Consider the following 27,564-nt stretch of genomic DNA (forward strand, 5'->3'; position numbering starts at 1 on the left):
AAGACTTTCTAATAATCACTTTCAGTAACAGGAAGCTCAAGAGCATGTAATATTTCATCCCTGCACCCAAGAAGAAATGGAGGGCCAGCTGCTTTGGTGGTGCAAACCAATGGGATTTCTATTTTTTTCCTACAGAGCTATTTCACCCTGAATAGCCCTCAGATTGTGTAGACCAATTCACACAAGTAAGTCAACTGAGACTCACAGTGAATTTATTCTATGTGCAGGTTTGGAGAAGTGGTGACCTGTCTGTATAGCTCAGTTTGTTGAGATGATAACCAATACCCTTGTGTGCTACCTTCTGTTACTAGCAAGGTTCCAGCAGAGTAACATACAAAATACACATGAAGGAAGTGAAATAAGAGAATTCATTTACTTTCCCTAAGCAATTATAAAAATGTCCTGATGATCCCAATATGCTTACCATAGCATAGTGAGACCATGATTAACACTTAATTTGATACTCTTCATTTGTATGTTAATTAACTTTGGCAACAGCAATCAGTAATTGCACAGATAGATAACAAATTCAACCAATCTGCAATGTGAAGTAATCAGAAGGAAGCAATACTTGAATTCTTCTTCAGACATGGCAAATACATTTGGCTATCAGAGGAGTCTGTATGTATTTTGTGTTTATTGCTGATCTGGGGAAAAACAGTATTTCCAGAGGAGGGGAGTATGAAAAAGTAAAGAACAGAATGAAACTGTGATCTGAATGCTGTAATGCCTTTTTGGTCAGGCTTGTAATTCAGGAAGACTTTGAAATAAAAACATTAAATGTACATTTCAAACCTAAATGACTCAGATATATCCAAGCCATAGAGTAGATGGTTGGAGCACTCAAACTGGCTTTGCAGATTACTTACAGTGACAGACAGTCCATCAGAGTTAAGCAGCAGGTTACTATCTCTGTGTTCACTTTCCTGCCAGAGGTTCAGTGGAGCTCCCCTTTGGGTGTGCACAACTGTTTTCACAAGTGAATGTTGGCTGCTACTTGTCCTGGTCCCTGATTTCCTTGTTGAGAAAGTCAATTTTTATGTTGCAGACTGGAGGTAGAGTGCAAACCAAACAACAGACATAGGCAAGGAGTCGCTAAGATACCAGGACAAGATACAACATTCAATCTGTATTTTTCTCAGTCCTTTAGGCACTGTGCAGCTTCTAGTTCATCTCCTGGCTTAGGAACCCTGAGAATCCAGTAAGTAATCTACCACACCACTCCTTTGGTCCCCACTGAAGATGACAACCTCTCAGGTGTCTGCCATTGAAACTCGCTCTAACGGCTGCCTTATTCAGTCTGCCCCCACAAGATTCTTTAAAGCTTCTCACCTTATTTGCGCTTCCTGTTTTGATGATCTGCATCCCTAAAGCCCTAGGAGTAGGGACACCAACCCTCTAACATCCTCCTTCCTTATTTAACTGTGAGGTTAAATATTAGCCAGCAGTAGCTCAACAAGGATTTCAAATTACCATTTCGGTCTAATTACTTGAGGGAATTCCCGAGGAAGGAAGGATAAGCTGCACAGCTACTCCTGGGCACTGTGAGACTGCACGTGAACTTGTGGTTGGGTGCTGTCCTCCCATTGCTTTCCTCCCTTTCCTGGTGCAAGCATACAGCCCATGGCAGAGGTAGTGGTGAGCCTTCAGGTGAGATTTCAGGCTCACAGTCACTGCAGGATTGTACTTGCCCATCTGAGCTCTGAGTGAAGAGCAGTTGCATGACTGGTGAAGTCCATGCCTTGCATTTCTGTTGCTGTGCCTATTTTGCCTACCTCTGTTCTCTCATGTGCTCTGTGTCACAATAGGTACCCAGTATATAACAGTGCCCTGAAAACTTGCCCAGTAAAGATTGCAGCTGCAGCCAGACTGTGCTCAGAAAAAGGAAGCCCAAGTAAGCCACTTGCCACTGACCTTTGATTCAAATGCCAATGTTTAGCAAGCAAATATTTAGAAGCACACCATTAAGCAGGGAGGCACAGCTTTACCACAGTGAATGTCATCAAGGGGTGCCTCAGGAACAGGCTGACAGCTTTCTCTTTCTCTTCCTCTCCCAGTGGAGCAGCCTGTTGCAGCCACTGTCTCTGCAGTCAGGCTGCCTGCAGCAACTGGAATGAACTCAGTATATGCCAGCTCAGCCTTAGGACCTGATCCTAACCACCGTCTGTGGTTGGAACCCACGTACTGGGCAGTGTCCAGGAAATTAGTTGGTATTGGTCAGGTGCAGTAATAGGTTCAGCAATAGTGGGTATTTTTGCCTCAGGAGTGGCTTAGAATTAGCTGTGTTGGTCAGTTTATAATTAGATATTTGTATCTAACAGGATTATTTTTCTGTTAGGTGTTTATAGTTTTGTTTCTTCTTTTTTAAATATGATAAATAATCTTTATATATATATTTTTATATATATACACCCTGAAAGAATATCTATAAAAAGGGAGAATCCTTGTCGGGTGGATGCTGCAGCAGAAAAGCCCAAGCCACAGGCAGGGCAGTGGTAAGCTTCCCTTTTCCGAAGCCACTCAGAGGTTAACCAGGGTCTGTAAGAAAACAGCTTAGTGAAGGAACACAGCTTAATGCTGGGGCTGCCTCAGGGATGCCAGCCCCTCGTGGAGCCACTGGCACGAACACAAGGGCAGCCCTCGCCCTCAGCAGCACAGCAGGGAGCCCTTTGGGGAGGTCTGGGACTTGGCTGGGACTGAGGGAAGTCGCAGGAGGGAGTGTTTCTGTCTTGCAGGCGGACGCAGGCAGATGTATATGCATAAAAACCCTGGAAGAGGAGGGCTGTTGAACACACCCACACCTCCGTTTGCTTGGCAGCACTGGGCTGCTGAATGCCAGTACAGCATCGTACCGGTACCGAGGAGCTCTGCCCATGGGCTGGCGGCTGCTGCTGCTGCTTCTGCTACAGGCAGGTGAGTGCTACATCCCACACTCCATCCCTCCCCCCCCACCTACCCTGGACAGCTTCTCCCCTTGCTGCCACCTTTGCCTACTTCACCCATAGTATTTGCACTGCCTTTTTTTTTTTCTCTTCAACTTTGTAGTGTGGGACTGTGTAAGCAAGCTGTGTGCCTGTTTTGTTTCCATGGTGGCTTCAATAGCAAAAACACAGATTACTTTCTTTTGAGGATAATTTTCTGCTGCAAGGTTGCTGGTGTTGGTGTTTTTTTGCAGAAGTGCCTTCTTTCTATGTTTCTGCCCAGTGAGCCATCTTCGTAGAATCACAGAATGGTTGGGTTGGAAGGGACTTCAAAGCCCACCTAATTTCAGCCCCATACTGTGAGCAGGGTTGCCACCCACCACATCAGGCTAACCAGGGCCTCATCCAACCTGGCCTTCCTTTCATGCAAAATTCAAAACAAAAAAAAAATCCTTTAAGAAAAGCAATGAATCTGCTAACATAAAGACCTTGCACGCAATAGCATTGTGACAGTGAATTGTCTGAGGTTCTACCTGTGCTATCACTGTTGGGATTCATGCCCATAAGAACACACAGTCAGAATTCACACAAGGGTCTCTATTTTAATTCTGCACAGAATTAGGTGCCTGGTGATCCTTTGCAAAGCAAGTACCTCTTGAATGGAAGTGAGGTTATTTACATGTAGCTGTTAAAAAAACAAAACATTTTTCTTTACAGTATCTAATTGGTTACTGCATTTCAACTTCACTGGGAATGTGTATCATGGAGTGGAAGGCTATAGATTTGGGAAGGAATAGCTGCTGTCCCGCTTTAATCTCATCTCCTTAATGATAGGTGTATTTTTTAAATATGCAGTTATGCCTTAAAGAACCAGAAAGTGATTTATAGGACACTTTCTCATCCATTCTTTTTGATATCAACACATCATTGTATGTTTGCCATACTTGTGGCTAAATTGTTTTTCTCATTCATTTTTTGCATATCTGTGATCAACTGTTTATACTTGTGCTTGGCAAACTAGAATTTCCACCCTTTGAGACTGTTATGTCTACTTTCTTGTCCTGGTGGGCTGTATCTGTAGCACTGTTTTTAAAAAGCAAAACAAAAAAAAAAAAACCATTGCCTTAATCTACAACAAAGGCTGCTTGTCTCAAAAGGAAATAGCAGGTTTAAGTTGTCAGACCCACCTCCTCTGTCTCCTTGCAGGTATGCTCCCTGCTGAGGCTCCCCATTCATTGTATAGCTAATGATAGACCATACTTTAATGGGGGTTGTGGCTGATTTCAAGCTGCTGGGGAGACTTGTCTCTCTCACTGATTCCACACGTTTTGCTTAGCTGCCCAGCATAGAAAATGCAGTTTTGGTTCTGCTCCAGTTATTAACTGAACACTTGATAGTGAAATTGCTTTCTAAGGCCAGCCATCAGCTACAGTACCTTGCTGCCAGCTCTAAGCCCACCCAGATTTCAAAGGATAAGACAAACATCAGATGCTGCCTGAGTATCTTAATTATGTCAAACTCTCAAGGAGTAAAGCTTAAGGCCTTTCTTCTGGACTCAATTCCCTCTGGGTCCTTTTCTCTGCTTTCATAAGTAACTCTGTGCAGTAATTACAGTTCCTTGATCCTCAGAGATATCCCCAGAAGAAGAATAGTCTTTCTTCTGGGTGAGGCAGTTACCTTACACCAGCCTCTGTTTCCAGGCTGAGTCCAGTGGTCCCACCTTAAAAGGTCAGGAAAGATGGCTGAAAAATAAACCAGGCTCCTTCTCAGGAAGAAGGTTGAACACCTACAAAGAGGTTTCTGTTGGAATGTTTTTAGGTCTGCAGTCTAAAGCAGGTTGTAGAAGTGTGATTTATTTTATTTTATTTTATTTTTGCCTGAAATCCAGAGCAGTTCAGCAGTTTTGGTGGCGTTACTTGTGGCAGACCTGCAGCTTGCTGCTGACTGTGAAGCATCCACTGTTTGGACAAGGGAAACAGGTCACCACTTCACTTTCAAACAACATGGGTTTAATGTGTTTTTAGCACAAAAACTGAACACTCAAGTAGTGTTCAGGTGAGGGGAGTTGTTACTTTTTCAGGAATGTGCATTTAATCCCTGAGGAGTGCACTGGAAACATAAGGAGGCTGTGTGAAGGCCTGAGACAGGGGCTTCGCTCTTCTGAGCTGGCTGCAGCTAGCTGCTGGGGTAAAATGATGACAGAAGCACTGGGGGCTGGGCTGCAAGCCCTCCATTAGCAGAGAGGAGCAAATGGACAGATTGACAGTAATGGGGACAGACCCACATTGCCTTCAGAGGGGTTTGGATCAGACCCAGAAAGTGAGCTGGAGTACAAGAGGGTAGAGGCCCAAGAGAGGGGATTAGATGACTGGGTTTTAAAAGGAAAGTAACAGTTTTAATAATAGTATTGAGTCCCCGAGTGGTTTAGGGGATTAATTAACCCGTGTTTGCACAGTACTATAAAGAGGTCCAGCTCAGGGTCAAAGCCCTGCTCTGTGTTGTGAGCTCCTTCAGGCTCCAGAATGCTGAGAGCTCCATCCTAAGCTCAGGCCATGTAACAGCCAGGGGGCAGTGGGGCCAATGCTGGGGAGCCTGGCAGCACCTCCAAGGGGTTTGGTACCAGCAGTGAGCTGCTCAGCCTTAATGGGGATGGGCTGTGGTGCATGTTGGTAGAGCCCAAAGTACACTTGGTCGTTCATTGTGAGCCCAGGAGGGTAATCGCTAATCACTGCTGTTTGTTGCATTGTTATTGTGATAAGCATCAAAGCTCCTATCGAGCTTCAAAGTGATTTATGTGTTTGGGGCTGATACTCTTGGTTTCTGTAACAGTTTCTGCAACTAAGTTGGTGGTTCTCTTTATAAAGAAAAAAAAAAGTTTTAAATTAAACTTTTGAAATCACGATATTATTTGAAAGATCTGTAACTCAAAAAAACTCCAGATTGGCTTAGGTGGTTGTCTGAACTTCAAGTAACAAAGAACTTCTTGTTTTTTCCTGGTTGTTTTTTTTTTTTTTCTTCCCCAAATTTCTGCAGCCAACTTAGCATTATGACTTAAGTGGACTGTAGTAACAGAAACAAATGTGTGTTGCCAGTGCTTCAAAATGCTCATAAGAAAGCTAGGATGTGTGGATAATGGCTAACGTAGGCCCTCTGTCTTGAACAAAGTATGCCTTGCAGGCCTGAGGGCTTGTAGCTGTTTCTGGATGAAAGTTAGTAGTACTGTCAGCTCTGTATGATCTGGAAAACAAGTTAAAATATCATGAATAATACAAGGCATGTTGGGCAACAGAGAAACCTCATGGTTTGTTTTTTTTTTTTTTTCTGTGGAGTTAGGATGCAGTCAGGCAGTGTGGTGGCTCACTGCTGCTTCACAATGCACCAGGATCTTTGCCTAGCCAATATGCTCTGCCAGGTTGGGAACTCTACAGTGCAGTGAACCTACTTGGCTCTGCATGGAGCTTGCATAACCCCAGCCAAGATGAACTTCTCAGATTCCATAATGTGCAAATTTGGGCATGCAGCTTCAAATTGCAAGGTAGCTGCAGATGCAGTCTAGCTACAGTCACACACTGGTGCACCAGAGCAAGGAAGTCTGGCTTATCTGAGCTGCCTATATGGAGTATGTTTGCATATTAGTTCCCTTTGCAGGGTGAACATAATGGCTAGTTAGATTGTTGAGGCTCGATCTAAATAACTAGTCAAGGCCAATAATCTCCCTGTGAAGGTTTTAAGAAAATTAGCGTATTTTTAATCCTTGTGTGAAACCATGTCCTGTCTTTGCAGTTTGGAAAAGTACTCTGGGAAAATCCCATTCACTACACACCCGAGGAATCATTGAATTAGCAGGAGCTATATCATGTGGCACGGGACGGTCTCCCTTGGCATATATTGGCTACGGATGTTACTGTGGACTGGGAGGACGAGGCTGGCCTAAAGATAAAACGGACTGGTAAGAAGAACCTCAACTTGTACCTCTCAGTACAAGAAAGACATTGAGATTTTGGAAAGGGTCCAGAGGAGGGCGACTAAGATGATCAGGGGGCTGGAGCACCTCCCCTATGAGGACAGGCTGAGGGAGTTGGGCTTGTTCAGCCTGGAGAAGAGAAGGCTGCGGGGTGACCTCATTGCAGCCTATCAGTACCTGAAGGGAACCTACACCCAGGAGGGGAGTAAACTCTTCAAAAGGGCTGACAACAGCAGGACTAGGGGAAATGGTTTTAAGTTGAAGGAGGGAAGATTGAGGTTGGATGTTAGGGGGAAGTTCTTTACTAGGACAGTGGTTAGGCCCTGGAACGGGCTGCCCAGGGAGGTTGTGGATGCCCAGTCCTTGGACGTGTTTAAGGCCAGGTTGGACGGGGTCCTGGGCAACCTGATCTGAATGTGTATGTTTGGTGGCCCTGATAGGCAGGGGGGTTGGAACTACATGATCCTTGGGGTCCCTTCCAACCCGGGTGATTCTGTGATTCTGTGTGATTCTGTGATTCTGTGTGTCTCCAAAAGCAGTGTAGATCTCTATATTCTTCCCTATCTGCACTCCTGTGCCTCTAAGAACTCTCTACTGAGGAAATGTAATATTTGTCAACTATGAGCAAGGAGCCGTGTACCATCTGGTGTTTGAATGAGGGCCTTGCCACCTCCTGGATGAGAGCAGAGCTCCTGGGACCTTGTACTACGTGGGTGGAGGGCAAGGAAGAAACCAGGATATGAGCTCATTAAATAGTACATCCTACAGAAGGCAAGCCCTGCATGAAGAGATAGGAGTGATTAAAAGGTTTGGATGATTAATTCATGTCATCCTGAAAATGGCAGTGATGGGAATATTACTGGTCACCCTCTGGAGGGATCTAGAATTTTGCAAGGAGTTAATCAAACCTGTTGTCTTCATCACCTGTCTGTTTAAAGCAAATCAAGCAAGAAAAACAACAGTTTAGAACATGGTAGTACTTCCCCTTTTCCTTGCTGTGCTTTTTATTTCCAAGAGTAAAAATGAATTGATGAGATGTTGCAATGAAAGGCTTCTTGTACTTTGCAGTTACCATACATGTAAATCTTTAATGTGATGGACTTTGGTGTGCTCTGAGCCCTTTACGTGCAATCTGGTCTCATTTAAAACCTCAAAGGCAGAGCACGCAATTGTGTCTGCTTTTATCTGCAGTCAGCAAGTCAGGTGTTATCCACACACTAGAGCAGCTTTTTTCAGAAGGGAAGATAATGCATAGCTCACTGGAAAGGAAATTGCCTGAGCTTTCCAGGGTGCAAGATGCCTAGGCTAATGACCGGTTCCTCAGTGGGCATGAAGGAGCAAGGAGCCATTTAAATTAGTGCATCTCTCTTCATTAATGCAGGGGAAAGTTTCCCTCCCAAAGCCATTTTTTCACATCTTTGGTTTATGGGTGCTGTCTGTGAAACAGTCAACATAAGACTTAAGAAAAAAAAAATGAGTAGCTAGCAATGATGTGTCCTAGGTTTCAGGCCTAGAGATTACTGCTAATGTTTAATAGTACCTCTTGATATGCTTGTAACCATCTACAGCTGTGATTGTAAATATTTTCATCATTTTTGTTAACCTTTATAATCTCTTATCATCAAGACTCTTACAGTCAACTCTTTGAAGTAAAACATGACTTCACTAATTTGAATACTTCATTTGCTGAATGCCCAGATGGAGTCACCTAGAAGCCATTTTCCACAGATATTCACTGATACCAGGTTTTGGTGACATTGGGTGATGCAAGTGCTCAATACTCCTGAAAAATAGAGAGCAACATCTGATCAGGTATTCATTGGTGGATGTTTCTGCTGCTCTTTGATTTCCATGGGATGTGAATTTTATCCTAATGGCAGAAAAAGGTAACTCTGCAAATGGAAATGTCTCTAAATACCAGAGAGTTAGGTATTTAGAAAGCTTGATGCTCTAAGAGCATTCATTATTGTTGCATAGCAGTAATGCTTGGTGAAAACCAGAAAGATTTTTTAGTTTGATTCTCAGCTAGGAAGAATCAGCAATGACACTACATTTAGTTAGAAATGTTTCCAAGCTGTGTTCACCAGAGAAATCCTCTGATACTGCAAAAATCATTGTGGCTGAGTATCCCATGCCGGTTACAGTGACCACATTATTTTCCATATTTGCAATTCTAGAGAAGAAAGATGCGGAGTGGCAAAGCTACAGGCCTTGAAGGACACACACAGTTGAAAATGACTCACCTCATCTTTTAGGAGTTACCAGGAGTTTTAGGAGTCTCAGTAATAAACCTAGGAGTGATTTGCTTGTGAGTAATTCAGTCAGTCTGTCTAGACAGGGCTAGAGTGCTTTTCAGCATCCCTCTTTCATGGAGGAAGAAAAGGTGCTACTGAGTGGGTAATGGTTTTATAACGTTTATTCCACACTCTGACTTCAATACGGTGTTGCCAGTTTTTCCGTTTGTTCCATAATCTCTTCACTTCTAGTCATGATGGCATTTCTTTTCCATAATGTTGATAGTTTGGTTTCTCCTTCCCAGTTCTGTTCCTTGCATTGCTGCACCACAACTGAAAGGACTGCTGCCATAATGTCTGCATTTCCCTGGGCTTGTCGCCTTATTTTTTTCTCCTAGAAATGTGATGCATAGGATTTAGTGCACAGCTTGGACATGGCACCACCCTTCTGCTTGAGATTTCCTGGAAGGAAGCATCCACATTCCCACTTATGCAAAGCAAATCCATAGAAACCCTGAGGAGAGGTATTTAGGCAAAATCCATTTTGCTGAGCAGGACCCAAATGTGCTCAGAATCTTCCCGAAAGCATTAGTGACATGAGGGGCAAACTCAGTCCTGGCAAACTGGGAGATTTCCTCTCTGTTTTTTGTGTTAAAGCACCATGGGGATGGCTGAGCTGTTTACATGACAAACACAATGTGACAAATTCTTACCTTGAAGGTGGCTGTGCTCACTGCAGGGGTCAGATTGGGCCAGTAGGGTTGTTTGTAGTCACTAGGGCTGTCTGATCCCACCAGATGATGTGTCAGTTGTTTGTTAACTAGATGAACCCAGTTGTTTTTGTCTTTTATAATTACTGACCAGTGCTCTGCCATACTGTTGGCGGGCATTGTTTGCTTTAGTGTGACTGAGCATTAGCAGGCTATTAAGAGTTCAACGCCACATTCTGACCCAGATGCAGGAAAGGGCATTTCCAGATAGAACAGATGTCTGAAGATGGCAAAAGGATGATAGACTTCCTCACTCTTCATACCTTGACAGTCTTTTTAAAGCAGCTAAAACATGAGTTAGTCTTCTCGCTTTGTGTTGGTATCACTCTGTGCAGGAGGAAATGGTGTTAATGGAAGCAGAATTGTGCCCCAGTTCCTGTGGCCCTGCAGAATTCATGTAACTGCCCCGACTTTCACTAAAAGAGCTAAAAACAGCTGGCTTTCACTGCTAGCTGGCTTACCTCTTCTGCTCTCCTTTTGTTGTCTGATTTATAGACAATCTTCTACCTCCAACAAGATCTTGTCTCAAAAATCTATCTCTCGCTACTTTTTTTTTTTCCTGTTTATTCCTTCTGTGACTCTCCCTGAAGGGCAGTTTCATTCCTTTGGGTTGAAGAAAGCTGAGACTTTCATGCTTTCTACAATGAATTCTTTTCTCCTTTGCCCTTTCACTTCCAGCATCTTCAGGACAAGCCCAGGAGTGAGGTGCTCCTGGACCAACAGAGATCTGAGCCACATGGCCATCGTGCCCAACAGAGCTGGGTCCGTGGGCTGAATAAGCTTACCTGCTGAATTACAGAAACTGTTGTCACTCTTAACAGGAAAACCTGTAGGTATTTATATCCAGTAAGGCTGATTTCCATTCTGAAGCTCTTTGAGGAAATGTTTGTTCCTCTATAGCGTGCCCATAGGACAGCTTCTGGAAACAGGAGATGGCTCTTCCCTGACTCCAGCCTTTGACGTATCACTCTTGCTGAAACAAACCTTGTTACTCATCATAGAATTTCTTCAATTGCTGAATCTTTCACTAAATTACTGGAATAAAATTCGAGTGGGATGAAGTTTTCCTGTGTATTCTGAAGCACTTAGCAGAGCAAATGTCCTTCCTGAGTAGTCTTGTTGTACAGACAACAGCTGAGCTAGCCACCTTCAGCCTTCTCTATGGTCAGTGACAAGCAATCAGTACTTTCAAATGTGTTGTTTTTCACCTGTTAGGTCCCTGCAATATGATCATGTGAACTGTGCTCTTGATATGCACGAAGGGAGCATAGGTCAGTCCCTTGTGTCCCTTTATGCTTATGGTTGTAAAGTCAACTGCTATGAATCCCACTTCTGAGGATGATGAGTTTGTAGCCAGCTGCTGCACTGATGCCAAGGAAAGTGAAAATCATCCTGACACCAGATTCTGAGATGATCGGAACCTCAGCTGGTGAGCCATGGTCAGGCACCTCATCATAATGCTTCAGCTCCTTTCAGTATGGCAGATTACCATGATCTGGGGACTGGCCACACCTGTTTTTCTGAAGGCAAAATCATAGAGAAAGGAGAAACGTGTGGTATTCATGAGGACAAATATGGCATTAATATGCTCCCAAGACAAGAGAGCATTCATAGAAATGCCATAACATTGTTTGTTGATTTACTGACAGAGCTGTAATTAGCGGTGGGTGAGCGGAGTAACCTTGCAATGCCTGAAAACACCAGTGAGCAAAGTATGCAGGATGCCCAATCCCAAACTCTGCCTTTTGTTCTCCCTAAGGTGCTGCCACAGGCATGACTGCTGCTACGACAAGGCAGAGAGAGAGGGCTGCAGTCCGAAGGCACAGCGCTACCAGTGGGTGTGCGAGCAGAATGCCGTGCGGTGTGGTAAGGACACAGTAGCCTGTGTTAGTTCCCTCCTTCCTCCACAGAAACACTGACTAACACAAAAGCTTTGTGTGCCTCAGAGATGGGATTTTGAGGCTTTCAGAGTTGAGTGATTTCAAGTGCCACAGGCACATACAGTGTGTGTAGGCTTGCTCAGCTCTACAGCTGGTACCAGTCAAGGAGGTCTTGGATTGCACAGTAGCAGCCCGTCAGTAGTACACACCAGTTTGTTTTGACATGCACCAGATGACTTGAGTCTTAGAATTTGTCACTTCTAGTTTGAAGTCTTCCAAAAGTCCCTGATGGTAAAATCTTTTGTGTAGCTCTTTGAAAGTTTGAAAAGGAATGCGTGAGAGTAAAACCTGTCCCCATGCCATCAGAGCTACTTGCTTGAAAACTGAGTTATTTCTACCTTGCTAGAAGATCATATTCTTCCAGTACAATTCCCAGCCTCCCCGAGCAGCTGAAAATGCCAGCAGACAGAGGGTGTGGCACCACACATTCACTGTATATCCTTTCCCAGTTCAAGAACCATCTATTAAACTACGTACTGGCTAAGGAATATTTTGCTAGACATTACTGCTCTTTTGATTTATCCATTCTTTATTTTAGTAGCTAACTGATATTTTCTGCTAGCTATTTCAATATGTAACTCATCATTTTTGATGTGAGGGAATGATCCTGATTGCAGATGTGAAGTTTATCATCAAACATGTGAGACATGCAATGCTGTCCCGTAACAATGGGCTGCACTTGTTCCAGCCTGCCTCATAAGCTTTAGTTAAACAAATGCTGTATATTCCTTAACTGATGTCCAGGCAAGGCCCCATGAACAACTGGTAACTGTTCTCCCTGAATAATCAATAAACTTCACTTTCTCTTACATCCACGATGGAGAGGAGCAATGGAAATGTTCTCTGAAGGGTTATTTCCTACCCCAGGCTGCAGCAGGTTTCACTGAGGTGTGAAGGTGTGACGTCTTACTCAGTTCAGACAAAACAAATGAAGTGTTGTAGTCTGAGGCACATTTACTGGATCTAGAGGAATGATATCCAGAGAAATTACAAGCAGAATTGCTTTCACTGTGCATGCTATGAAACAGGAAATTAAATGCCTGTGGCTTGGCACTGGATCCTAAACTCAGATATTTTCAGGTAAATTAAACAGAAACTCATTTTACCTGGGATTTCTCTCCGTCGTTTGCTACTGCTATGCAGTTTTGCTTGTGAAATGGAGAGGGGGGAAAAAAAAAAGCAGCAAAGCCATGTATTTCAGTTAGGCCATCACACATAAGTATGGTAAATATCTGGAATACAAAAAAAAAAAGGGGTTGAGCTGTGGGGTCTGCTCAGAAAAAAATTAAAAGCAACATTGTGCTCTTAGAACTGGCTTACAAGGCAGTCTCTCTCTGACATTAGGCTGGCAGTGATTGGCATAGCACAGGAAGACCTCAAGAAGCAGTGGGCAGGGAGAAAACCAGGCAGTGTTGATAGCTAATTAAGAAAAGGACTTACTGCTGAGTCCTTGTGAATGGGCCCATTGAAACCCTTCAGCTGTAGACACATGATTCTCCTCGGAAAATCTTTGAAAGTAGGGACTCTGTGTATTTATTAGACACAGTGTTGATCCAGTGAAGTCCAGTGAACTCTGGAAAGATTTCTACTCATTAGAGTTAGTTTTGGAGCAAAGCCTGGGCACACATGCATGAAATTACACTTTAAACTTTGCCTACTGTAGGCTTTGGAGGGTGTTAGATAATCAATAGGACCAGCTTCAAATAAACAAGGCACTGTGCTTTTAGGTAATATCAGCTTAATGTTTTTAAGATGCCTATAGGTGGGATGGGATTTGTTATATGAAAATCAGTCCTTTGCAGTGCATCCACCTGAGCTAATTGCTTCTATGTTCCCTGTGCTCCTTACCTAGTCATGCAGTTGTATGATTACATTCTATATAGCTTCATGTATATGATTTGGATCAGCTCCTGTAGATTTTGACCAAAAGAAATCAGATAGCTAACCCTGCTGCTGAGTTCCTTGCTTCTTCTGCCTCCTCCCATGACCTGTATTCCCAATAAGAGCTTTGCTCACTCTTACAACTGCTCATCCCCTTGATCCAATATAGAATCTTTCATCTCTTGTTCATTTTCTTTTGCAGATAACCTGACAGACCCATGTGAAAAAATGGTGTGCCTGTGTGACCAAGAAGCAGCCCAGTGTTGGGGAACAGCCCCTTACAACCCACAGTTCGTCCTCTGGCCAGACTTTTTATGTGGGCAGACTCATCCAACCTGCCATTTCAGATATGGAGGGTCAAAATAGTTTTTAAAGGAACTTTCTTCTAATCCTTTGAATCTGAACACACTGGAATAAAATTTTACCTCTTTTACCAGAGCTAACGATAGCTTGAGAAAATTTCTTTTAGGCCATAATTTATGGGAAGGAAGAATAGGGTAAGATACATGCATCTTCTAACTTCTGAGGGAAGAATAAAACCCTACTTTCCTATCTTTTTTCCAAAAACATGTTAGGACACGTTGCTTGTCACTAAATGGCTGTTTTGTCCTTTCATAGCAACCTGATCTTCAGCTCCCATGCGTTTGTACATCAATTAGAAAATAGGTAGAGGCTTCTGCTGGACTTGTTTTTTTAAAAAAAAAAAAATGAGAGGGAAAAAAGTATCTGTAAAAAAAGATGATTTTGAAGACCCGGGGCATGTCAGTGTTGAAGTACAGTGATCCACTTTATCTTCCTGGAGCTGCAGGAGCAGAAACAACGGAAAGGGAGGGATCCTGAGTATCTGTTATGGGCACTCAGAGAAGTGGCTGAGCTGCTTCCTACCAAAAGGAAGAGAAGAGCTCTTGCTCAGGGTGCAGCTCTCTCCCTTCTTACAGAGTCCACATGTTTCTGAGCTAACATAGCCAGACATCTTCTGTCTTATGTTCTTGCCTCAAGGCTAGGGACACTTCAGGGGAGTTTAAAAGAGGGGTGACCTAGACTGGATATGAGAAGAATGGGTTTTTTTTGGTTTTGTTTTGTTTTTTATTGTAAGAGTAGTGAAGCACTGGAACTGCCTGACCCGAGAGATGGTGGGTGCTGTGTCCGTAGAGTATTTCAAGGTCAGGATAGACAGGGCAGTGAGCAACCTGATTTAGCTGTGGATGTGCCTGTTCATTGCAGGGGAGTTGGACTAGATGATATTTAAAGGTCCTATCCCACTAAAACGATTCTATGATTCTATGGTTTTCTATGAAAAGGTAAGCAAAGTCACACTGAAATATTTCTGGTGCATGGGTTTCTGACTTTTACCAGGAGGATCACCTACACTGTGAAAAAGAGCATGTTCCTCACATGTCATATGTGTGTGCTTCAGTCACTGATGTGCAGCTCTGCTATACAGTTATGGGCACATTCCCCTGCCACTGACCTCCTGGGGACCAACTGCTGTCATGTCAGGGGACTCAGGCTATAGAGAACATTATTTACACCAACCAAACCTTCAATATTTTTTCCTTACGGTTTATATATGAACACTGTGTTTCGTGCTGGAAGAGTAAAACTAAACCCTATTTTTTCAGCATGAGGTAGCATTCAAGTGATCCTTTGCCTCTTTGTTGCAGAACTGTAGGCTGGAGCAAGCCAACTGGACAAGAGCCTCTGCACCAAGATGGAAAAGTTTCTAGGGAGATGAGAACACCCCAGAAGTCACACATTCTGGGCAGGTAAACAGGGATACCCCTGGGCAGGTGTTAGCATGTGGAAGCTTTCATTCTGTTCGTTTTGAAGCAGCGCTGTCAAGCTTGGAGTACTTTTGAGATAATATGTAATTGTAGGGAAAGATCTGAACTATCCCATCAGAGTCCAGATAAAGAGATAGGTGGCCAGATTGAGTAGGCCCTCAGTAGATAACAGTACAAATTCCTTTTAAAAAGGTTGTTTTGCTCTTCACGGCAGGAGGCTGTGGGAAAATAAACATATTGCAAATGCCAAAGACAACATGTGCTGAGGCAAAAGCTTTTATTACGTCTAGAGCCTCCTTTTTGGCTTACAGGGCATGGTAAATTACTTTGTGTTTAGCCTTTGCATCTTCTGGTGTTTCGTGTAGCTCTGCAGATCAAGCTATGCTGAGTAAGAAGAAAAAGAAAGAGCCGGGTTAGTGCAGCACAACAAACTCCCCCAAGGCAATCTGGCAAGGCAGTGTGTTGCGAACTCCGCTCTCTCAGTGTTTTTGCAAAGGGCTGATGCTGTGTGGGCAGAAATGGACTACGCTGTGCTCAGTAATGCTGCGGGGAGAGGGAGCAGAGCTCCTGGCCGCTCCTATGTCCCCGTTTCCACTACAATGGCCATCAGAGGGCGGCAGCGCTCCAGTGAGGAGCGAGCGCAGCTCAGCGTGGCTTCTGCGCCTCGGTTTGGTTTGATTTCAGCAGGTTGAATCAGATTTTTTAGTGCTGGGAGAAGAGAAAATAAAAATGGGTTTTTCAAGAGTCCTGTTTAGCAAAGTTTCCAGTGAGCTGAGCTCATTTGTAAATGCTGACCGCATCTTGGGTTGCACAAAAGGGGAACTAAACTTGTTTTGAAATCCAGCCTTTGGTGTCAGCTTACTATTATTAGACCGGATGACTGACCTGGAAAATATAGGTAAGCTTTTGGGTACGCCAAACTCTCCTCAGGTGACCTCTGGCTAGTGGTAAGTAAATGTCTAATTCCAACCTAAGTTTAAAAAGGCGTCTTTGGAAGCAAGTAACTTCCTAGCAAGTTATGCCAGATTTTGTTTTGTGCTCCATACCTTGTTGAGAGCCTTGTTTCATGCAGAGGACACATCTCCTTAGCTGTGGGGTTAAAATGATGATCAGAACTCCTAGGCCTCCGATACCAGCTGCCACAACCCCAATGATTGTTCCAATAGATTCTTCTATACCAAACAAGCCTGAGGGACAAAAAAAGGCAGAGAGCAATGTAAAGTGTCTTTCAGGCAAGCAAATGCAATGCAGCTAGCACAATTTCTGCAGTGTCAATAGGGAAGCTACTTACTATGGTATTGATTACACAGATGTCTTGCCTGACATGACACTGCTGGCTTCCACACAGGAGAGAACGTATTGCACAGTGGAGTTGATTTTTTTCATTCCTTGGTAGGAAGCTGCTATGTTTTCTGGGGAATTAGTGATAGGACAGTTTCCCTTAACAGTCAAGTACTGTTATGAAACAGCATCTAAAGGTGTGCAGAGCTCTGCTGCAGTCCTTTCTTTTATTTGTTGTTCTTTGGGAACACGGTAGGGATAGAATTATCCCATTTTCTCTGAGATGCACACTGGAATCCTACCTTTGTTATTTGTTCAAACTGAAGGATGATTTGGGAAGAGCCATTGGTTACGTTAGCACACCAGCATGGTCTCTGACAAGGATTATGGAGTGTACTGTGAGAAGCACCTGCCCTGTGATGCAGAGCTTGCTAGAGGAAAAGTGTACTTGTAGAGAGAGGGAACTGGCTGGACAATGGCACAAAGACTGATCTGATCAGATTTTAAGTGACTGCCCTGTGGTACTCATTGTGCCAGGTGACTCATCCAGGAAGGATAATAAAAGAATACTTTAAAGCCTTTCAGTTTCATCTGCCCTTAGAATACAATCAGGCATTCATGATATATGTGAAACTAGTTGTGTTTAAGCTTCACGAGAAAAATTGGGTAGTGTTGTTAATGTACTGACTACAAGACAAATCCTGAAATCTTTCATCAGTTTTAATCAGCACTTAATTAGTCTAACTCAGGACACCTACCACCAAGTTGCACAGGCAAGACTGAGAAGAAGCAAGGGTCCGTACAGAAAAGATCCAACTGTTCTGGTGACCCTTGTCTTCATGCACATGCTTAAGACAGACCCACCAATAACTATAGCTGCATGCCCAGTCAGCAGTGATAACCAGAAATGAAAGCTATTGCACAGATTTCCAAACATCTGTTCAACCATTCATAGGAGAAGCTGCTACTCTCTGCTACCTTGATGAATAGATGCACACTCAGCTGCTCACCAGTGAGTGAGCTGTAGCTCACCAGTAAAAATCCAGCCCTCTCTTCCCACCTATAGAGAGGTGTCCTGCAGTTAAAGTTCATTTTTGCGGCTGCTTGTTGAATTGGAAGGACAATGGTGCTGTAGAACCATTGCTTTCTTCACTTCAAAATATACGTAATTTGCTTCACGTAATGGAGAATTTAACATTGTCATCTAATTTCTCCTTTTCATTTTAGATGAATTGGGGGGCAGTCTTGATCTGTGGCACAATTCATTTATTTGTGAATTATATTTCTCATGTTCTCTCGTCCCCTTAATTTAGCTGTAGTGCAGAAATGATGCATTTCATCTTCTCAGGAACACAAAAAGGCAATTACATTGGCCAGGGAGCAGACACTGCAATCGTAACATGCACTACAGAGAATATGAGATCAAGCCAGTGGGAGACCTCATAAGATACATGGTCAGGTCCTCATGCACACCTTGCCTTGTTAGTCATGTTTTAAATTGAGTAGTTACGTAAAAATTAGTAAGGGAAGAATTCAGGCTCAAAAGGGCAAAGGCCTAGTGAATATCAGTGAGTTAGAAGTTCTAATAATAAATAGTGGGGAAATGGCACTTGCATGATATGCTCTTGACACAGAAGGTGATACTTTTTTTTTAGTTAGATAATGAGATAATAAACCTTTTGATGTATTGATTTGTTGGGACTGAAATGTGCTTAGCCTTTATAAAAAGGAGAGCTGCTTTGACATTTCCAACTGATAAAGGCAAAACAAGCTATCTCCCTACTTCATATGCCTAGTGTATATTTGTGATGCTAAGAAAATATAGTGTGGCAGTTTTATAGCTACTTTGATTTTAATGGGACTGAAGTTAAGCAGAACTGATATAACGTGATCCTTGTGCTTCACTGTGAGATTACTTATGTCATCCAGAGTTAAGGAATGAAATGTAGATTAGTGCGTTGGGGAGAAGTAATGTCAAAAGAAAAGACTTGGAAGCTGTTTCCTGAGGTGATATCCTGATACCAGCCACTCAGAGGGGTTCTGGCAAAGAGAGATGTGTACACAAGAGAACTTTTCTGACAGTTTTGTTCTTAGTGCTCACTAATTTTAGTGACAGAACTATTTCTTCCCTTTTTACTTGTAAATGATCCTTGTTACAATAATACTTGTCTGATTGTTTCTAGGAGGAAGCCAATCAAAATTAGCTAGCCTGAAAAAAAAAATGAGAAATCCAACTATGTGGGGACATTCCATTACACTAGGCCATATGTCCTAGAAACCAAGCAGACTAATTTCACTCCTTTGGCAAGTGCTTAGACTAGTTTTGGAGGAGGAAGAGGGAGAAAAAAAAATATACAAATAACATCAAATATTACCTAGAGCCCTCCTGATCCTCAGCTTTGTCCCATCTCCTGTCATCACCTTCTCATCTGGAAGTGTAACCTCACAGAAATAGATACCGTGGTCACTGGTTGTCACATTGAGGATCACCAGGGAGACAGTCCCTTGGGACAAGTCTCCGCTCATGAAAACCCTAGAATTATTTGGCAGCATGGTCACATTGTTATCTAGCAGGTTTGTCTGTCCCTTTTCATCTTCTTTGTACCACCTCACTGACAGACCAGTCAGGGAAGGATGCTGTGGGCTGTTAAAGTGACAATTCAAGACCACAGTTTCACCCTCTTTGGCTTTTTCCTTGGCTGGTGTTTGAGTCACAGAAAATTGCCATTGCTCAGTCAGCAGTGGAGCCTGTGTTCTGTGAGATACCGTTGCATTCTCTTTGCTTGTGTTTCCATCACTAGCACCGACATCTGCATCAGAAAAGAGAAGAAAGAAGAGGGTTGAGGGCAATAGGATAATAGCTGTTTGTTCCTGACCCATGATCATGGAGAGGAATGCCTCCCAGAATTAGGACCTAAGGGTAGTCACTGTTATGGCAATAGCGTTTCTTTCCCTGGTTCCTGCTAAGATTATGTTCATGTGTGCAAATATGAATGATCCTCATTTCCTGCTATACTTGGGGAGCGCTATTGTCATTGTCCAATGGCTTTGGATGAAAGTTAGAATTTATTCAGAACTCTGGCCTGGAATTTTAACCTCCCACTTTTTACTCTTAAAGGTCTCAGGATCCCAACTGTTTTCAAGGTGCAGAAAGAAATGTACGTACCGTTACACAGAGGCAGTTCTGTTCTGACAAGTACAGAGAACTTGTGTGTGCCTGAATGCCTGCATCCCAAAACATAACGTGAAGTTCTTAGGGGTTTCAGCATGCACTTCCAGTTCCAAGATAGGAAAATCTTGGGACCAGAGGAAGAAATCTGCTTTGTTAGGGACTGAGCTCCCAATCGATGCTCTCAGCAACCTTGGGGATGGCATCTTAGTATGCTGCAGGTATTGATACTGAAAATACTGGTGTGAATGAGTTTTTCTAGAATGGTTATATGCTTTGCTCTCAGGACACAAAGATTTTATAATTCAGTAATTCCCAAAGACAAAGTTTAATCAGTTTGAAGAGAAGATTTTCAAAGAGGCCAAAATTGAGAAGTCAGCAACACTCTTTGCAAGTGTGAAAATAAATTCCTTGCTGAAGTGTCTGTATGAGAATATAGAAAGCTGATGTCAGAGGGAGAATTAAAGGGAGGAGAATATATGACCTGGGGAGCCAAGGGAAGCTGGTGGTGAGAGGTGCTGACTTAAGTGCATTACACATCTATTTTACAAATAGAGCAGGAAAGTACAAAGACGGGACTTGATTATTTGTTTGCCTAGCAGGAAGTTAGTTAAGCCATTCTGCCTGGGCAGTCCACTTTCTGTAACTATTTTTCAACAACTTAGAGCTACTGTGAGTTTTGTCCTGTTGGTTTCGATGTACAAGTTTTGAGCTGTTGTGAAAACACTCACTATATGAAATAGCCAACTCCATTTTGACAACCAACATCCTGAAACACATAGAAGGCACACCTGAAGACACTGCTGTTTTATTGTATTTTTAATTAAGAGGATTTCCGTCACTGGCTGACATCTATTCTCTGTGAAGGGATTACTTTATCCTGCTGCTCTTTGTTATAAAAATATAGATGATATGCCCATAATAGAGATTTAAATCTGCCTTCTTTCACACAACTGCTAATCATAGTATCAAGCAGGCTTGAGCTAGGAGCAATGCAAGTAGATCTCGTTTCTGGAACCAAGCCTGGACTGAGAAGATGAGAGGAATAGTTGCTGTCTCAAATCCCAAGCTGGAACAAAAAAGAAGGAAAAACAAACTCTTAACAATAAAACTACAGCATTAGCCAAGAAAAAATGCAAACCAATTTTTGGAAAAAGTTTTTTTCTGTTGTTTTTTTTTTTCCTTTACTCAAGTCAATGCCCTCCCTCCTGATCACTCTAGACCATTCTAGGTGAAGGTCTGGATTCCCCAGCACCCGGAGTTGTTCACTGCCATGAAAATGATGTGGGATGTTGTTGTCTGGGCCTGCTAGGGTTTCTCAGTGACAATAGTCTCTGTGCTTCAGTGACAAATGCCTCAAGGCAATGGAGAACCAACTCCACTGATGGTCGGTTTGAGAAGTGCTTGAATGGCTCCTCCAGGCATGGTTGGGTAGGAAATTACAGTTGTATTTGTAGCTATTGTCATTTATGAGCTGTATAATCATAAAGTAGGACTGACAGTTTCTGTCAGAAGGCAGGGTATTGTAGTTCTATGTGCCTTATAAAAGGATGATGTACAGCATTCACAGTTCAGTTATTGGACAACAGTTAACTCACTGATCCAAAAATATAGAAAATACAATCTAGCTAAGAAATCTGGAGGCAACAACACGTGATGCTTCTGCTCTCCTAGGATGGCTCACAGGAGCTGCCCACATAAGATGATAAGTTGTGTGAGGAAACCCCACACCATAAGGACCAGAAGAGAAAAAAAAGAAAGACAGTTTTCTGGAACAGAGCAATTTTGTGAGACAGTAACAGTTTCCAAAACCCTTTGGTCAGGAATGGGTTTCAACTCCAGGTGTTGAACATGAGGGAGAAGACAGATGAAAGTAGCACACCATCAAATTCATGAGTGGTTGGAAAGCAAATAATTAAGTTTAACCATATTCTGAGTGTTTTGGGTTCATTACAAATAGATAACGGGAAAAGGGATGGGACCAGCTGATGCCTCAGCCTGGCTCACCTCACAGTATGCCAGACCTGGTGTGCTAGGAGGGCATAATCCTAAGGGAGAGTATCACCTACACACCTGTCTGAGCAACTTTTGCAAGTAAAAGAAATAGACATCCTGAGAAAACTTCAGAGATGTATGGTGCTTTGTGCTATTAAGTCAAATGGAAATTTTTGGCCTAGTACCTGAATCACTGCTCAGTGGCAGCTGCAGCCTGAGAACCAGGAACCCAAGCACTAATGTAGTTCTGAGTCCCTTAAAATAAATAATTCATATCAAAAAGACTGGATGAAATATTATCCTCGTGTCTGTGCATTATCTTACCCATGAGCCCACTGGAGCTATTCAGAGTAATCTGTGGTCCAGATATTCCCTGTCCAACTGTACACAGAGATAGTGCTAAAGAGATCATAACAGTACAGGAACGATGTACTTTGATGGTGCCTCCGGTCATCATGAATTTTATTTACACTACCTTTAAGAAAAAACTGACCTTGTCATCTGTGTTACCCCACATCTTTGATTCAATAAATATTAACCTACAGCTTAATTAGGAAAATCAGAATACAAAAGGAGGAAGCTATCATTTAGTCGCAGCTCTGGGCAGTTCAATAGGAAGGTCACAGCACAGCTTCTATTTTCCTACTTTTCTTCTGTTTTTCTTTTGTAAGGTTACAAATCAGGAACATGCTAGTTCACTGGCATTTAAATACACAATGCCTTTATCATATTGGCATTTGGCAGCGTACTAATGCCAAATGCCTTGTTGAGTCTGCTTCAAAGCTCTTTCTAAGTTGGTTGCTTCATTAGCAGAATGATGTGTGGATCTCCTGTCAAGTGGGTTATAGGACTCAATCCCCCATGGAGAGAAATGCAAGGCTTTATGGTGAAAGCACTTAAGTTAGGCAGAGTACCTGTGGCATGAATGATCCTGTCAAGATCTTGAAAAATGATTAGATGATCTAATAGGTCACTGTAATATAAAGTCATTAATTCATGGCCAGTTTTCAGCCAAAGGGGTGAAAGCTCTCTGGAACTTTCTGTAATGTGACAACGTGCTCCACATTTTCCAGTCACAACAGGGCACCTACTAATCTGCCATCCTATCCTTTACGCAATCCACAGGTTCATACTTTCCCATGTAGGGTCATATCTTGGCTGTAACTGCAAAATACACAAAGCATGGTGATAGAAGGAAGAATTGCAAAGAAGTGATTAAAATATACCCATTCTCTCTTCTAGTCCTGAAACCTCTGACTTACTCCTTGCAAACTGGAGTACACCAGAGCAGCTGTGCAAGCTTTGCTTGCTAGCTGCCGACAACATCAAGGAAGCAAAATAGAGGCTGGAGGTCAGTGCACAATATGACATTTCTTGTTGTGCCTCCTTTCCTTTGTTCACACTCAACAGATGGAGAAGAGGGCAAACAGGACTTCCAAAACACATAAAAATCCTCACGCCCTAGAACGACCATATTTTGGATGGTTTTGTTGGCTTTAGAGCTCAACTTCATACTCTGCTGGTACCATAAGAGTGCTTTAGAAGATCTAACCGGTTCCCAATTGTCTGTGATTAAGCAATCAATGACTGTTCATAGCTTATCTCAATTTATGACTTCTGCCCTGCACTAGGATTGATCTTCACAAGTGGATGTGAATAACTACCTTGGGAAGACAACTGGTTGCTAATACATCAGAGAACCAGAAATAGAAATGAAACTTCTAACAATGATGATACGCAACCTTTCTTCTAGAAAAAGACAGGCAAACCTACTCTTTCTGGAAAGATTTCCAGAAAGAATTCTATCCTGGGGGTCAAATTCAAACACATATTGACATAAACACATATTAACTAAAAAACAATGTGCTAATAAAACATGTTTTAATGCAATGCCCAACACTGGATATAGATTTCCTGCATCCTGAGGGAGCCCTCAGAGGAGAGTGACTTTCTGAAAAAAAGGAAGAGAAGCTTCCAAGTCAATCTCTAGGAATAAACTGTATTTCTTCTAATGAAGGAAGGCATTTTAGTACTCACCCACCAGGAGGAAGAAAAGGAACAAAGTCACTGCAGATCCACAGGGCTTCCCAATGTGCTGGCTCATAGCTGCTGAAATATATGATCTTGCTAGTAGTGTGGGCAAATAAATATGTGTATGTTATTGCAACAGGACCTCACATTCTGCCCCGTGAATGTCACACTTACTAAAGTTACCACAGCTCTCTGCCTGCTGCCTGGATGGCAGCCATGTCTGAAGTCACAACAATGACTTCCTGGGGGCTGTCCTCATCTGTCTTAGAAAAGATGCCGAAAATGTTCAGAGAGCAGTGGGAAGATTATCTTTTTTTTTCTTTCTTTCTTTTTTTTTTTTTTTTAATTGCTTTGATGTCATTTAACCAGAAGTTTGGGCTTACAGAATATTCAGATGTTCAAAAGGAGATCTCTCTTTGGCTAAACTCCTTCATAGCAGAGGCGAGTAAAGAGAACAATTGGATTGATTTTTTGAGCAGTTGAAAAATAAGCATCCTTATTCATCATGAAAGGAAGTCATGGGAATTTAGTATTTATTGTGGACACATACATACTCACAGGTAAAATATATTACCCCTTTTTTTTTTTTTATTATCCCTCAGTGCCATCAAAAAGTTCATTACTTCAACTCCATTTAAGCAAAGCTTGTCCATGTCATCAGATGGAAGGGAATACTGGTAAAACAATTGGCCTACCTGCATCCAGAACTACTGCTGCACTCTGGAAGTGGAAATCTGAGCTTGCAGAAAGGCAAATACACAACACTACTGTGTGGGAAGCATGCCAGCAGCTCCAAAGCTCCACCTGTAACACTCAGCCTGGCCAGCAGCACAGCAGCTGTATGGAGCATATGCCACTCCAGTTAGCTGGCTGACACCTCTCACAGTGCACCTGTTCAGAAGCACACTCATCTAATGATTTTGTTTATCTTTAGGTCTCTTCAGATAATGGAACTGTACTTGAATATCCATTAAAAACTCAGCTCCACACCAATCAAAACACATACACTGCACTAGGATTACTGCTTTTCTTATTATTTTGAAGCAAAAATGACAAACGAAACATCCCTCCCCTCCCCCCCCCAAAAAAAAAACAACCCACATGTGACTACAAGACCCTACCACACCTTGAGGAAAACTGTCTGAAGAACCCAGAAGCAAGTATTTCTTCTGTGCTTTAAATGGGTTGGGGGAGTGGGAAGATCTGGAATTACAAGGTAGGAAGGGAGCTGGGTCTTTGTGCAGAACAACACAGCACTTAGCTGAACACAGTGAAAGCTAGATTGCAAGGCTCTTGTATTAACTAAGTGCTAGAGAGCAAAGAAAATATCAAGAAAGGATCAGGTCTTGGGAATCTGGAGAGGTTCCAGTCAACCAGAAGCTGACAAATGTTGTCACAGTTTTCAAGAAGGGCAAGAAATAAGATCCTGGTGTTTACAGAATGGTTGGTCTCACTTCAATGCCTGGCAAAATTATGGAGAAGATTATTTTGGGAGATACTGAAAAATACCTGACAAACAATGCAGCCATTGATCACTAACAACATGGGTTGACAATGGGAATGGTTGACATGGGTTGACTGACAAACTTAATCTCCTTTTATAAGTTTACCCAGCTAGCTAGCCAAGCAGAACTGGATGATTATTTCAGTAAAGAACTGTGTTTCTCACAGTATCTTTCTTAACAAATGTGCAGTATATAGCTAGACAAAAACATAGTGTGGTGGGTGAAGAACCAGCTGACAGGTTTGGCATAAAGGGTTATAGCAGCAAACTGGGTTATATCAAGCTGGTAGCAAATCACTAGAGGGCTTCTGAAAGTCTCACTTTTAGGGTCAGTTCTCTTTGTTTTCATTAGTAACTTGGATACAGGGCTCAAAGGTATACTAAGAAAGTTTGTGGATGATAGTAAATTAGTAAGACCTGTTGACTCCCTTACAGAGATCTTGACAAATTTCAGAGCTGAGTAATCATCAACCACGTGAAGTTTAACATGGTAAGTGATGGATTTTGCATCTGAGATGGGGCAACTCTCGAACTATATACAGACAGTGGGGGTGAAAGGCTGGAGAGCAAACCTGCAGAAAGAGATCTGGGGGTTCTGACTGATGGCAAATTGAATGTGAGTCGGGGCCCGAGGGAACGGCATGGAGCTGGGGTTAGGGACAGGGTCTGCACCAGAGGGCGCTGGGCAGTTGGCACGGACCCAAGTGCTGGAGTACAGGGACTTAAGAGGAATCAAAATCTAACAGGATTTTGAGGACTGAGTACTGACAGCAAAGTCAGAGGTAGATGTAGAGCAACCAGGGCAAAGCTACTAGCCGTGGCTGCATGGCAGAGAAGATGTGGGAAGACATAGCTGGATCAAAGAGATTCCAGACTCCATCTGATGTAAACTCAAGTACGTGTACACTTCTAAAAAAAAAACTCCTTAAGCATGCTGTGGTGGATGTTCTACTGTTGTTTTTGCAAATGGTGTTTGTGTTCATGTTATCCTGCGACAGTAATTCTGCCATGAATCCACCCTTAAATAGGACGTGACTGAGCAAAGCTGTCAGGCTGGCCAGTCGTAAGGGAATAGAAAGTGCTCTCGGTGCTGCTGGCAGCTGTCAGTTGAAGCTTCTCACATGGGATAACTCAGTGAGATTAAGAGAGAATTCCAACTTTCAGATGAAAAGGAAAGATGGTCCCCTGGCTGACGTTGAGAAGAGTTAGGAAAATGTGGATTTCGGGTGTCCAAATTAAGAAAGCAAGCAACAAAAGAGAACTAAACAATGTGTTCTTTATTACACCTTCTTGTACACTTTGGAGACTCTCTACTGTCGGCACACAGCTGTTTTGTCCGGGCCCCACGGCTGGGAGTGGACGTCGGTCACAGTGACTTCTTCCACCCCGGCTACGTCTCTCCCCCTGTAGGTGTCCCCCTGGAGCGAGCTGACCGTTTAACGCACAGCCCCGCTCCGGCCGTTACCCACAAGGGGGGCGCGGGGCCGGCCCCGCCCGTCTCCCCCGGTGCCTCCCGCTGTCAGGAGAAGAGGCAGCCGCGGCCCAGCCGCATCCGCCCCGGCCGCACTCCTAAACATTCCCCGACTCCGCGCAGCCCTCACTACGCTCCCTAAAAGCGTCGGTGAAGCTGACCCCGACCCGCGCGCGTGTGGGCAGGAGGGAGCGCAGACCCTCTCCGCCCACCCTGGCAGCCCCTCGACGCGGGCGGGCGGCCCCTAGCCCCGGCCCGGCCTCCCGCTGAGCCGCTCTTCCCTGGCAACCGCCTCCCGTCCGGGTCCTCGCCCCGCGGCCCGGCGGGCGCCTGCCCCTTTAAATGGCGGCCGCGGCCCCGCCGTGCGCCCCGCTCAGGCAGTTCGCGGGCGCCGCGCCGCTCTCGCCCCCCTCCATGGTAAGCGCCGCGCTCCGCGCCCTCCCCGCCGGCTCGCCCTTGCTCTTCTGCGGCCCCGCCGGCGAGCTCCGTGCCCCGGCCGTCGGCCCGCTATCCCGCCAGCCCCCCTAGGGCTGCGCAGGTAGGGGCGGCGGGGGTCCTTCCCTGGGGGACTCCTCCGCCCTTCCGGAAAGTTTTTGGGGGCGGGCGCGGGGAGGAGAGG

At 43.6% G+C, this 27,564-nt stretch overlaps 3 protein-coding genes across 5 annotated transcripts in view; 2 read left to right on the top strand and 1 right to left on the bottom strand.

Moving 5' to 3' along the window:
- Positions 1-1,820: 1,820 nt before the first annotated feature.
- On the top strand, positions 1,821-14,148 carry LOC122177803 (phospholipase A2-like). Of its 2 annotated transcripts, none has more exons than XM_042867524.1 (5): positions 1,821-2,495; positions 2,736-2,913; positions 6,705-6,870; positions 11,649-11,755; positions 13,913-14,148. In XM_042867524.1, exons 2-5 carry the CDS (start codon positions 2,874-2,876, stop codon positions 14,074-14,076), a joined length of 477 nt encoding a protein of 158 aa, XP_042723458.1. In that variant the 5' UTR covers positions 1,821-2,495; positions 2,736-2,873; the 3' UTR covers positions 14,077-14,148. The 2 variants fall into 2 exon arrangements, with proteins under 2 accessions (XP_042723458.1, XP_042723459.1); XM_042867525.1 differs by having other exon boundaries at positions 1,821-2,288.
- Positions 14,149-15,754: 1,606 nt separating this feature from the next.
- LOC122177995 lies at positions 15,755-24,170 on the bottom strand. Its single transcript, XM_042867874.1, has 4 exons — positions 23,977-24,170; positions 19,151-19,585; positions 16,541-16,681; positions 15,755-15,878 (listed from the first exon to the last, which is right to left on the bottom strand). Exons 1-4 carry the CDS (start codon positions 24,041-24,043, stop codon positions 15,874-15,876), a joined length of 648 nt encoding a protein of 215 aa, XP_042723808.1. The 5' UTR covers positions 24,044-24,170; the 3' UTR covers positions 15,755-15,873.
- A 3,117-nt stretch (positions 24,171-27,287) lies between these two features.
- Positions 27,288-27,564, top strand: part of GRAMD1C (GRAM domain containing 1C) — a 50,503-nt gene continuing 50,226 nt past the window's right edge. For both annotated transcript variants that reach the window (XM_042866406.1, XM_042866407.1), the window contains exon 1: positions 27,288-27,362. In XM_042866406.1, coding sequence (XP_042722340.1) covers positions 27,288-27,362 — 75 coding nt within the window. The remainder of the gene's footprint in view (positions 27,363-27,564) is intronic.

The sequence above is a fragment of the Lagopus leucura genome, unplaced genomic scaffold, assembly GCF_019238085.1.
Source record: "Lagopus leucura isolate 7727_CA_CO unplaced genomic scaffold, USGS_WTPT01 Super-Scaffold_100001, whole genome shotgun sequence".
Lineage (NCBI taxonomy): Eukaryota > Metazoa > Chordata > Aves > Galliformes > Phasianidae > Lagopus > Lagopus leucura.